This window comes from Pseudopipra pipra, chromosome 14 (assembly GCF_036250125.1).
Source record: "Pseudopipra pipra isolate bDixPip1 chromosome 14, bDixPip1.hap1, whole genome shotgun sequence".
Classification (NCBI taxonomy): Eukaryota; Metazoa; Chordata; class Aves; order Passeriformes; family Pipridae; genus Pseudopipra; species Pseudopipra pipra.
This window is the reverse complement of record NC_087562.1, coordinates 15,633,384-15,645,831: the sequence shown is the minus strand read 5'-3', so window position 1 is coordinate 15,645,831 and position 12,448 is coordinate 15,633,384. Positions and strand designations below refer to the sequence as shown.

At 49.4% G+C, this 12,448-nt stretch overlaps 1 protein-coding gene and 1 long non-coding RNA gene across 3 annotated transcripts in view; one reads left to right on the top strand and one right to left on the bottom strand.

Annotated features, from left to right (window-relative positions):
- Nucleotides 1–294: 294 nt before the first annotated feature.
- Nucleotides 295–5,301, bottom strand: LOC135422190 (uncharacterized). Of its 2 annotated transcripts, XR_010434357.1 has the most exons (3): nucleotides 5,169–5,301; nucleotides 3,867–4,165; nucleotides 295–3,615 (listed from the first exon to the last, which is right to left on the bottom strand). It is a non-coding gene; the product is annotated as an uncharacterized LOC135422190 (long non-coding RNA). The 2 variants fall into 2 exon arrangements; XR_010434358.1 differs by lacking the exon at nucleotides 3,867–4,165 and having other exon boundaries at nucleotides 5,169–5,255.
- Nucleotides 5,302–5,374: 73 nt separating this feature from the next.
- Nucleotides 5,375–12,448, top strand: part of TSHZ3 (teashirt zinc finger homeobox 3) — a 64,057-nt gene continuing 56,983 nt past the window's right edge. The window contains exon 1 of the mRNA XM_064671236.1: nucleotides 5,375–5,511. Coding sequence (XP_064527306.1) covers nucleotides 5,472–5,511 — 40 coding nt within the window. The 5' untranslated portion in view covers nucleotides 5,375–5,471. The remainder of the gene's footprint in view (nucleotides 5,512–12,448) is intronic.

Genomic DNA, 12,448 nt, shown 5'->3' with positions numbered 1-12,448 from the left:
CGGACAAGATTACCTCCAGCTTAAAATAAGGCTTCCAAATATGAAGACACAGGGCATACTTAGACTTTCCCTTTTTCCCCGTGCTCTTGTCGAAATGCCTGGTCCTGATTGCAAGGGCACAGCTTTTTCAGTTCTGATTTTCTGGGGCTTATTGCATGTCAGAATTGTAAAAGTCCTCTGGACAATTTACAGACAAAACATCTGGTTCGTTAAAGCAAAGCTACTGGACTAAGACAAACAAACTTTGCTGCTGTGTAAATTCACTTACCCAAACAATTTACATTCAAGCAAAGATTTTTAGCCCGAAGAAAAAACTTTTATTCATTTGTATTCAGGAGGTTTGGGAATTCACAGGCATTTTAAAATAATTTTGCTCTAATAAAGTTATGTAGATATTACAAAATGTCTTTGTTCTCTTCTCAGATAATTATCGCTGCTATAATGGTTATTGACAACACTTTGTATTTTACAGAAGCGCAGTATCGTTTTCGGGCGTGGGCAGTGGGGTTTTTTAAACAAACTTGTCAGATCCGTATTCATCTGGTCCAGCCTTAATGAAAGCTGCTGCTTCTTTGTTCTTCGCCAGGAGAAACCCAAGTAGTTCCAGCATTTCGATGGTGCCGCCGAGGCGTGGGGCAGGAGGGCAGGCTGTGCCCTGGCACAGAGGGCCGGGGGTGGCCGGCGGGACCGGCCGCGGGGCCGCCGCGTTGTGCGCGCCCGATGCCGGCGGCGCCTCCGCGGGGCTCCCTCAGCCCAGCCCGCGGTCCGCCCGGGGCTGCGGGGGCTGCCCGGGGCAGGTGAGGCCCCCGCCGGCTGCAGGGGCTCGCCCCCCGCCCCCGGCCGCCAGCCCGGCCCCTCCACCCCCGACAGCCGCTGCCCCGCACCGGCGGCTCCAAAGGCCCCTGCTCGCTGGTGCCCGACCCTTCCCCCGGGCCGGGGGCACTCGGGTACCTTCCCGCGGGTCCCCGCCGGCTCCTCTGCCCCGCTCGAAGGGGAGGCGCCGGCAGAGCCGGGCCGGGGCCGCTCGGTGCTCGAGGCTGACCCCCGGAGAGCAGTGAACTGGTGCGAACAGCGAGGGAGAGCAGCCACACACGGGCATCTCGGCGCACGCCGCTCCTTGCCTTGTTTGCAGGGAGCAAGCGGCGAAACATCAACACGCTGCTCGGGAGAGAACAAGGTTAAAGCCCGGGTAAAACACGCTGGTTTCTAAGAGGCGGCTGTTCCAAGTTTGCTAAACTTCCTCACTGATCCTCTTTGGCCGTTCCCATAGCCAGCAGTTAATTCCAGGGGTCCTTTGTCGGCTCAGCTGCTGTCTCCGCTCGGGCCAGGGGACGGGAGGGGTGTCTCGGGCAACTGGTGGAGTTTTGGTGTAGGGGAATGAAGTGAGCAGGAAAATGTATACCAAAGAAGGGCACTAAGTAGTGTCCAGTGGTGAAAGATAAAACATTCTTAGCTGATGGAAAGTTCAGGAGTGATGGTTATCTAATTATGTGACTTATAAATAACTGGTACCTTAGTTTAAAACTGCTGGAAAGAGCGAGCTTAGGGCTGAGCCTCGTATGCTGAGCCTCTGTAGATGGAGTCTGCTCAGCCTTCGATTTGATGCGTTATGTTTGGAAATGTTACACTTCATAAAGTTGCGGGTTCCAGCTTTCTGGGATAGATTGTGACCCCGAAAGAAGCCGACTCACATGAAGGCATCTGCACTTCCCTCTGTAAATCGTCTGTTAGAAAGTTCAATAGACTTTTTTTTCTTCCTTTTAAAAAAAAAATTAATATAGTTAACAACCAAATTATTCCCCAACTTCCTGAGCATTTTGGCACTGAGTTGTGAATGTGTAAGCCCAGGACATGTGTCTGTGTGCACGTATATCTGCTGCCTTTCTCTCTCACACACACGAGAATTATTATTTCTAACTGAACTCAGAAAGTTCCTCCAATTACTCTTTACGGAAAGTTTCACTTATTTTATTCCCCCCCCAGTCCCAGCTCAGCGCACTGGTACGAGCCCATCACTCTTCACTGCCGGGGCGTGTGGGCCGCCCTTTGCAAAGCCAGGTAAGCGCTGTTTGCACAAACCTCCCCACGCAGCAGGGCCAGGGACTGTCTCGCGTGTTTGTTTGCGTTAAGTGACACCGCTCAGCTGCTGAGGTGCCACCTGCCAGCATCTTCCACGCAGGCTGTGCTGCGGGAGGCAGAGCTCTGCTGGGGAGCCTGTTCCAACACAAATGCCACCACATGCATAAACCCACGCCCGCGCGTGGGAGAGCGCACCCGCGGGAGGAGGCTGCGCACCCCGCCGGGCACCCGGGCCCAGCCGAGCGGGCAGGGGCTGACATCCCTCCTGCGGGCTGAGGGTGATACAAAGTCAGTGAGAAATGAGCAGATTTAGGGAGAGGGAAACGGAAGGAATAAAAAAACTTCTTCCAACTTGCAACCGCCCCAAAATTCGGGATTGGTCGCTGCAGCGCGTTCCTCGGGATGCTTGAGGAGAATCGGGATCGTCACTGGCTTTAGAGAGGGCTTTCGTATATTTCTGAACAGCCTTCCCAGGACTGCAATGACTACACTCGCGCCGTATCGTTTTAATTTTGCTGTAGTTTTCAGGGCGCTTTACCAGCGCCTGGTGGCAGAGCGACCTTCCTCCTGCGCTCCGTGCGGCAGGCAGGGACAGAGCCGCCCGGGGCTCCCGAGGCTCTCGGCCGAGCATCCCAAAGTTTGTTGCAGCCTCTCCAGCTCCAGAGCTCGGAGGAATCCTCCATGTTGCGCAGCGCGGGCCGGCTCGGTCGGCAGCCTCTGAGCCCCGGGTTCGCCTCTCGCCGGCTCCGCGCTCGGTGCGGTCCCGCGGAGCCGGGAGCGCAGCCGGGCTGAGCCCCAGCCCCTGTCCCTGCCCCTGCCCCCGGACGGCAGCATCCTTCGGAGGGGGGTGGGAGGCGTGAATTATTTAGGTTTTCCATTTCCTAATTCCTACTTAAAGGGGGAGGAGGGAGAGGGGAATGAACGAGCTATTAACCGCAGCCGAGCCGCGCTTTCCCGAGGATGTCTAACATTTGTAAATACTTATGCTGCGGCTGGGTCCCCTCCTCCCCGGTTAAGTTGTTTAGTATGTCGGTTATTTGTACCGAATCCCGGTCTGCGTAGCGTCTGATGTGTTGTCGTTGCAAATGTGCGGCCGGGGTGACACTGATGGATGCGCCAATGGTGAGACGGACAGATGTTAGGGCGGATCTAGCGGCACGCACCGCCGCGGTGCGAGCCCGCCCGCCCGCCCCGCCGGGGCTGCCCGCCCGCCCGGCCCCGTCCTGCCGCACGGCTCTCCCACGCCCGCACACACTCACACACACGGGCGTTTTTGGGGAAGCGGGGTGGGGGGGAACATCTCCGTGTCGTCTCTTAAGCAGATCTGATCGCTCCTTCTGTGAGCAGATACTGTAACTGTGAGGAGCAACCAGCGAGTATCAATGAGATGGAACTGAGCGAGTTTGGCAGCAGAAGCGGCAATTGACAACTCACCATTTTCTTGTTTGCAAGAGAAATGTTTCGTTTTCCCCCAACAGTAGCAATTTCCCGGGGACTTTAGGCGACTGCGATTTTTTTTTTCATCCTAAAGATCAGCTTAGGAAAAAAAAAATCAACTCATAACAATAATAATCAAAAAAAAATATCCCAAAACCTTCTCCACCCGTCACGTAAAGTGTTTGAATTTCCTGCAACTTGAAAGGGAAGCGAGAGCCCGAGAGCGGCACGGCGGCTTTATAGGATGTGAAGACGCAACAACATCTGCACTTAGTCAGGTATTTGGAATTATCCCAACTCTCGAAGAATGGGGGCGAGAGAGTGGAGATTTTTTTTTTTTTTGATCTTACCGTAAAAGTGAGCTCAGCCTTTTTTTTTTTTTTTTAATTCCTCCCCGTGAACTTAAAAAAAAAAAAAATCGCTACTTTTTTTTTTTTTTTTTTTTTTTGGTGGGGGTGCTGTTGTTCTGTTTCATCCCCGCTCCATCCCTGCCCCGCTCCCCGGTGGCGGTGCGGGGGTCCCGGTGCGGGGTCGCGGTGCGGGAGCGGGCCCTGCGCGCCCCCGGCCCTCCCCGCGCCGCGCGGCCCCGCCGCCCAGGGAGGCGCAATCAAACCCGCAGCACATCGATCCGCCGGCGCTCGGCAGTGAACTTGGACCGAGAGAGAGAGAGAGAGAGAGAGAGAGAAAAAAAATTAAAAAAAAAAAAAAAAAAACAAACTGAGAGAGAGATTTAAAAAAAAAAAAAAAAATCAGCCCCCAGAAACAGGGAAAGCGAGGGAAAAGTGCTCCTTCCCGCAGAGCGGGACGCGCGGGGCGCTGCCCGCTCCGCTCCGGCCCCGCGGGGCGGGCGCAGCGGCTCCGCTGGCGGGGGCGCCGCCGGCAGCGGCCGCCGGCCCGGGGCGGCCCCGGCACCGCCCGGCCGCGGAGCGGAGCGCGGCGCCAGCCAGGTGGGAGCCGGCGGGATGGATGTGCCGGCGGGCGCGATGTGCCGGGCGGCGCGGAGCGGAGCGGAGCCGGGCTGTGCTGTCACCGCGCGGGGCGGCCGGGATGGAGCGGCGGGGCCGGGCCCTCCTCGCCGCGGGGGGGTCCCGTGCCCCGGTGCGGCGGGGGGCGGTGGGCGCGGGGACTCTGGCGGGGAACGGGTGCGCGCGGGGGCGGAAAGGGAAGGGCTGCGGGAAGGGAGCGGGGCGAGCGGCGCGGAACCCTGGGCTGCCCTGCCCTGCCCGGCGAGCCGCGGGCGGCTCTGGGGACCGGCGCCGGCGGCGGGCGAAGTTGGGCGGCGGAGGGGGCACGGCGAGGGGGTCGCCCCCGGGCAGCCCCTCGTCCGCCCCCGTGCCCGGTCCGCGGGCGATGCGCGCACAGGGAAGGCGCGGCCCGGGGCGGGCGGCGGCGGTGCCCCGCTCCCCCTCGGCGGAGCAGTTTGAGTGACACCGCGATCATCTCGTTTCCCTTCAAGCTTCGCCTGTTGCCGCCGCCGCCGCTCCAGCGCCGAGCCGGGAGCCGGGAGTGGAGAGCGCTGGCTGAAGCTCCGCCGGCTCCGGCCAAGAGATCCCCCGTCTTTATGCCGTGATCTCCCAGCCCGGCCAGGCACCGGGGGCGCAGGGCGGGGTGGGGGGGACTGCGGGCTCTCCCCAGCCCTCCCGCCCGCACACCTCTTCGGGGGGCTTCCCCTCCTCCTTCCTCCGGGGCGATTTGTCAAACTTCCCCCCTCTTCTGCCAGCAGCAGCAGCAGCAGCAGCAGCAGGGCTGTCCTCTCCTCTGTGCCGCCTCCTCCTCCGCCGCCGCCGCCTCCTCCTCCTACTCGGCATCGTGTATGCACAGCAACAAAAAATATATCCCCGACCCAGCCCTCGCGCCGAGGCTGGAGCAGCTCACCGGATCTCTGGGGCTGAGGCAACTCTTCCCACCCCCGCGCCCCGGCTGCCCCCCCCGCCGGCGCCCGCAGGAGCCCAGCAATGCCGAGGAGGAAGCAGCAAGCGCCCCGGCGCGCAGCAGGTACGAGAGCCGCTTCCCTTCCTTCCCTTCTCTCCCTTCCCTCCGCGGCCGCTGGCTTCTCCTCCCGCTTCCCTCCGTCTCTTTCATAACCGGCTCCCGGCGGGCTGAGCCGCCGCTCCGCGCCGCGCTCCTGCCCCGCTGCCCGCCGGTGCCGGGGGCTTTGCTGAGCAACTCTCGGACTGGAGGCACAGCGCCGGGGCGAGGGGGGGGGGGGGGCTAGAGGTATTTTATTTTATTTTGCTTGCTTGGGTGGGGGCGTATGAAAGCCCTTTCCCCACTTTGGTGCCCACTTTAATTTATTCCGGACTCTGCCATCGCCCGGGCTCGGTTCTGGGGCAACACGCAGTCAGGGGCAGGCGGGTGTGTGCGGGCACACACTGCACGGGCATGTATGGTCGGTGTGACTCCGGGGCTGGGGGAAGCAAGGAGGCGAATTTTGTTCAGTTCCAGCCCGTACTTTGGCACCTACTTTGCTTTTCTCCCTCGTATTCTTCGTTCTTCTACATCCCGTTCCCTCACAGGCAATGGTTTGTGAAAGCCAGGGAAAATACTCTTTCTAATTCATTTTTTAAAAAAAATCCTGTAAAAAAGAGATAGGGTATGTGTAAATACATGGCACGCTGCGAATGAAGTGTCAGGGACAAAGTGATTTGGAAGGTCTGCAGTGTTACTTGAAGATCCAAGCCCAGAACTGGTTCCTTTGCCCAACTTTTATCTTTTTCTCTCCTCCCCTTGTACTGCACTGGAGATGTCTCTGCCGGACAGACAGATCCGCCTAGTTGGTCACTTTCTTTAGTAGCCTCTTCTGTTAATCCTATTGATTTCTTATTAATGAGTCCAGATGAGAAGCTGCAAAGTAAACCCAAGGAAAAAAAAAAAAAGGTCTGTGTATTGTCAAATGACTGGCAAATGTTTCTTTACGATTTCCTCCATATTTTTTTTTCTTTTTAGAAATACTTTTCTAGGCGTTGTGCTGGTGAGGTTTTTTGTTTGTTTGGTTTGTTTTTCTTTTGCCAGAAACGTCAACTCCTGTTAAACTTAAGCAATATTTTTTGGAAAAGCCAAATTGAAAAGAAAACAGCAAAAGAAAAGCCCCACAGAATTTTACAGTAATCCTTGGTTGGGGATATGTGGGCTGGAAAAGGTTTCCTTGGCCTGTTGCCATCCTTGATTTGATGTCTGATTGATCGCCTGTCATCTGGCAGCCTTTGATCTATTCATTCCCGATAAACATCAATAAATCACTTGCCATGGTAACGCCAGACTCGGTGACGTCACACGTGGCCTGTCAACTCTCTGTTAGTGCAACTTGAGGGGCTCCTGGCGAGCGGTGCCACCGAGCCACATGGCCCAGGGCTGGCGGAGGTGCAGGCACAGGGCTGGGGCTGGTGAGGGGCAGCTTTGGGGGAACCAGGGTGAAACAGCCCTGAGAGACCGGTGTGGAAGTTTTCCAGAGGCTCTGGCAGCATTACTGGCAGCGCAGTTGTGGTTGTGCTTAGGACAACTTGGAGCAGGTAGTCCCTGCAGCTTAGTGGAGGGTGTTGTTAGAAAACAGGCGTCCAGAAATGTGACAGTGCTTTCACACTGCTCTGACAACTTCTGCGAGTGGTGTGGTTTGAATTTAGTAAACAGCAAGGGGCTCGGGCAGTAATACAAATTGTAAGTAACGATGTCCACGTTTCCTTTCTTCTCTTCTCTGACATACACATGTGTTCAGCTCGTACTTTTGAGGCAGAGAAATAGACTTCCCAGCAGTCTTACTCCGTTTACAAACAGCCAGAAAGTTTGGGAAGTTTCACAGTACTGTAGTGATACAATCTAGCAAACAATATCATAGCTAAACACTTCATGATAATATTTTGCATTTCTGGCCTGTGTCATCAAATAACCATTAAAAAAAAATAAGAAGGTGAACTTTTCCTAATACTTGGGAAATTCTATTCTGTAACATGAATTTAATTCTGCAAAATGTGTCTCTTCTGTGTATTTGATACATTTGACTCTGCTGTATCCTGGGCACTCCATAGGCAGGAAGAAAATGTTTCTACTCTAAGCATACATTCTGAGGTATCTTTTTCTCCCTGTACCACTCTCTCTCTCTCCCTCCTTTCTCAAGTGAATCATCCACGGTGTGCGATCTATCTTTCATATTTAGCAGAAGTGTAATCTCTTTAAACTTTTAGCTTTTTGATAGCCACATTAAACATTTAGTATTGTGTATAATTGCTTCCCACTGAGATGCTGTTTTATTGGGCACATTGGAAATGTTACTTTTTCTAATAGCAGTAAAAGCAAAGGCTTTTTTTTTAACACCTTAAAAAACAACTAAGAAATAACAGGTTAGTTAAGAAATATTCATTACAAAAACTTGACTGCAGGACTAATAGGAGATGGAAGAATGGTTTTGCTCTATCAAAATGACCCGTCAAAACGACTTTGTTTCATATTTGATTTAATTGTCTCTCTCCTGACAGGCACATTCATCAATAGCTTAATGGTCAATCAGAAGTTGGCAGAGTGAGTGCTTTCATTCTTTCCCATACACTAGCTTTGGCTTTACTTTATCAAAATGCCTCTGCCTAATGGATATGGGGGATGTAGAATGACTGAAGGGCTACTTATTTGACAAGAGCGAAAAAACAAGAACATTTATGCTGTTGATAAGTGCATGAAGATAAATAAGTGAGCTGTATGAGGCGTTTTATTTTAAGACAGAAGAAACTTACTTTTTTTTTCCCCTTTTTGGCTTGAGAGCTGCGAGTTATAAGGTTCATGACTGCTTTTGTGGCATACTGAGAGTGATGACAAATTGATTGCTTGGTACTGAGAGAGAAAAAAAGGTGGTGGTGGGGGGAGAATTAAAGATGTCTGCTGATTGGTAACTCAGGAAATCCAGTCCCCAGCAACCTTGAGAATACTCGAGAATTTTTTTTCTCCAAACTGAAAGGTCCGCTCAGCCATAAAAAAAGAAAAGTTGTTTTGCCAGCTTCATTAGTGTTCACCTAATTAGCTGTAAACCTGATGGATTCCTGACAGCTTTAATGATTGGAGATGACAAGCTCCACGCAGTGTCATCCAGCAGAATTAGGTTTGCAGCTAGTTTGATGTAATCAAGTTGATATTACACAGTCCTGGTTGCCTTTAGTTGTGCATTAACTCAATTTTCTGCTGCAGGTGACAAATGGGCTTTGGTACCTGGATAATCATGTCATAGGAATTAGGGCCCTTTTAATGGTCTGGAGTAGAATAACAACAACAAAGAACTCTCAGCAGCACAGAGCTCGCAGACATAACAGACAGGTGCACAAATTCTTTATGTCTAGCCCAAGTGTTAACACCACACTGTGGAAGACTAAAGCTGTCTATGAGAATCAAGAATCTGTAAAAATGATAATTTCACTTTGTTTTCTTAGAGACTCAGGTGAATATCGTAGATAAATTTGGGAAGAAGATTCAGGGACTGCAATTTTATTCCTCACCTGTTAAAGAAAGAAATAGTCAGAACTGCTGCTCCAAAGACTTCTGTCATTTAAGTCAGGAGGAAGAAGGTATTTACTAGTTAGAGGCTACTGTCTGGAGAAGCTAAGGTACTGTATTAATAGAGGCCAGTCTTGTTCATGCAAACAGTAATTATCTATCCTTAAATTATAGCTTTCACTCGCAGCTTTTTTAGAAACCTATTTAAAAGATCAAGAAAATGTACTTCCTACTGACACAAGCAACTTAATATATATTTTGTATATGTATCTTCTGGGGAGGGATTGGGAACTAATGATTTGTTGGGATCTCATTTACTTTGCTTATTTATTTTAAAATTGAATAAAACAGTAAGACCCAGACAACTGCACACGAGTTTTCAAGCCTCTGGAAAAAAAGCAAACAAACAAACCTGGGCCTAAGGTATTTTTTATTTTCTATATAGTATGCTTTAAACCTCAGAGATTGCTGCCTGCTTTTTAGCCTCTTTACAACTTCTGTACTTACATTCAAAAGATGCACCTGGTCAGTGTGGACTCTGAAATACACGGAATTGATTTCTCAGAGACGCGGAGCACTTCCACTTCTCAGGGACTTCAGTGCTCCTGCCAGTTCTCAGCACCTCCAGAGCAGGGCTGGGGGTGCGCCACAGAAAACAGATGCAAGATGGCACGCAGGTTGTGCCACCAGATTTCCAGGCAGCTCTGACTTCGGGAACTTGAATGCTCGCTTTAATTTATGGGAATTGCTTGCAACTACATACATACCCCAAAAGTAAATGTAGCGATAAAGTAGACTACCTATAAAGGTACTTGCAGTGTCAGCCCTTGGTATGTTATTTGCCTCCAAACCTGCCACATATTTCTCTGTTGGACAGAGATTCTTCCTAGCAGCAAGCTGACAAAATGATTAGTTATGGCTGTCCTCTGCTTTTTTTTTCCCCTTTTTTTTTTTTTTTTTTCCCCTGCAAAGTGTGAAGGAACAATGCAAAAAAAAAAAAAAAGAAAAAGGGGCATAAAAATAAAAAGGCTTGATAGATTCCCCTGAATATCTGCCTGGAAAACAGAATTTTCCAGAATCAGCTGCCATTTCTCCCATTAGCTTGACAGCTGTCAATTAGGGCTTCAGTGCTCTCCTGGGCCACAGTTTATTGCGTGCGGTTGATGTTGTCATTTTGTTCTCGGTTTTGCCTTGAGCACTATCATGAGCAGGAGTGAAATAGTCAATAACTGATGTATCAGCAGTTATTTCTTAAATTGGCTTACAAGTCTGCATTTTTCCTCTTTTTACTAAAGATTGTTTTGTAAAGTGATTAGAATGAATTGTGACTGCTGCAGGGTTATGGGAAATGCAGTGAAGCTAGGGTGAGTTAGCAGGATTAGAGTGGGTCCTTTTTGTCAGCCCTGCTTCCAGGATTAGTGGAAACTGTATAGAAAAGATCACCTTCAGGGTGAAGTGTGGGGTACATTTTTAAGCGTGCTACATGCACGCTTGTGCAGAAACATATGGTAGTACAGAGTGAATGAAAAGAAATAATTTGCCAGGACGTAAAGTAACCTACGTGTTATCTTTGTGAACAAACCTTGGCACTGCTGGTTTTATTCCAGTGTCGTGACCATTTCCTGGAGAATCCAAGTACAGATTGTCAAATTTTAACACGGCCCTGTTTTCAAGATGCTGCTACTAGATCAGGTATTCAGATGCCTGAAGTGTTGCATTGTCAAGGAGGAGTGTATGTGTGTGCATGGTTATGATACAACACCAAAAATAACATAGTTGCTGAGCAATCGTGTGTTATCTTATCTATGAAATACTTCAGCATCATTTACTAAACAATCTACCTCAGGTGTTTTAGTCTGATTTTTTTTTCCTCTTCTCTGTGTGTTTGGTATTTTTTTTTTAAATTTAGTTACGCCCAAATTGTGGTTTATCAGCCTTAAGTTAAAAATGAAAGGTGAATACAATATATTGTATTTGGTAACAATGATATGGACTGGTACATCCAGACAGATAATATGCAGTTGTAATTAGAGTGAATAGACAGGCATTCATTTTTAAATTCTTTGACACATGCATAAAATAGTCATATAATAAGATAAGATGACAATTTTATGTTAGGTTGATAAAGTGTCCCGATACATGCATTTAAATGTCTGTAAGCCTTTTTTTATCCAGACAGATTAATTCTAGTTTCCAGCATTTGCAGTTAGACATTAAATTAATTTTAAAAATCCCACTAAACAATGGATGTGTTGCTTTTTTTTTGTGTGTGTGTGTGTGTGTCATTACCTAAAGCAGGAGGATTGAAAAAATTTGTGCAATTGATTTTTCTTGATTTCAACATTAAAAAAAAAAGGCACGAAAATTGGCTCAAAGGATTTAAAGCATAGTCCACAAGAGATTGTATTGTAGTTTTCTTGAGTATAATAATGGGGAATAGAACATTGTCAGAGCTTGAAGTTGTTTGTTACCATTTTCATAAAAAGAACAGAAAGAGTTGAAATGAGTAGGGCTTAATTTCAGAGACTGCGAGATTCATCCTACTGCATTTGCCTGATTTTGCGCCTGAAAGATATTTTGGTCATCTCAGCAGAGAGCCAATCTGCAGAATTTAAACACTTCTCATTGCAGGCATCAACTTTAAGATATTTCTCAGAAAATGTTCAAAGGGTTTTTTTTTCCCCGGGGGCAGAGGGAGAGTGGGGAAAGAGTTACCAGAGGATCATAAAATATCTGAAAGCTCTTTGCCAATGCCATTACCTGGCCTCTTCGGGCAGTGAAGAGGCAACTCTTCAAGAATAATCTAAGTTCGTATTTTAGACTTAATTATAAATTATTAATTAACTCTGTCAGGACACATGTTATTAATTATGACTCTCTTTTCTTCATCCAGAGCAGCTGTTGGGAATCTCATAAGTTGACTGTATTTGTTGGTTTGGGAGTTTACCAGTGAAGAGCCCTCCATGCCCAGCCTGCCTTACTTCCAGCTCCCATCCCTTTCCTCCTGGGCGCCGCTGCCGGGCAGCTAAGCCTGGCAGTGCTTGGGATTCGTACGAGTTTTGGGGCAATCCAGTGAACTCACAATTAGTGAACATTGTTCCTGGGGTGGTTTTTAGGTCCTGTCTGTCAGTAATTCCTGTTTTAGTGAGCCTGTGTGGTGGTGGGGAGGCGGGAAGGGCAGCGGCCAAGCCTGAGCGAGAGGGAAGCCAGGCAGTTTCCGTGCCCTTCCGCCAAACTCCCGCCAAACTTCACACGTTGTCGTAGAGGAGGGAGCTGTTTCATTATTCGTTTGGAATGATCCAAATTCATTTACTTTTGATATTTCCATCATTAAATTGAGCCCTCTGTTTCAGTTTCTCATGTGTTCTTTGCGGAATGCATGTTGCATAAAATAGGCAATTTTTAATGAACAATTTAATGTAAATGGGTTCTGAATTTAAATTAATATTAATGAAGCTTT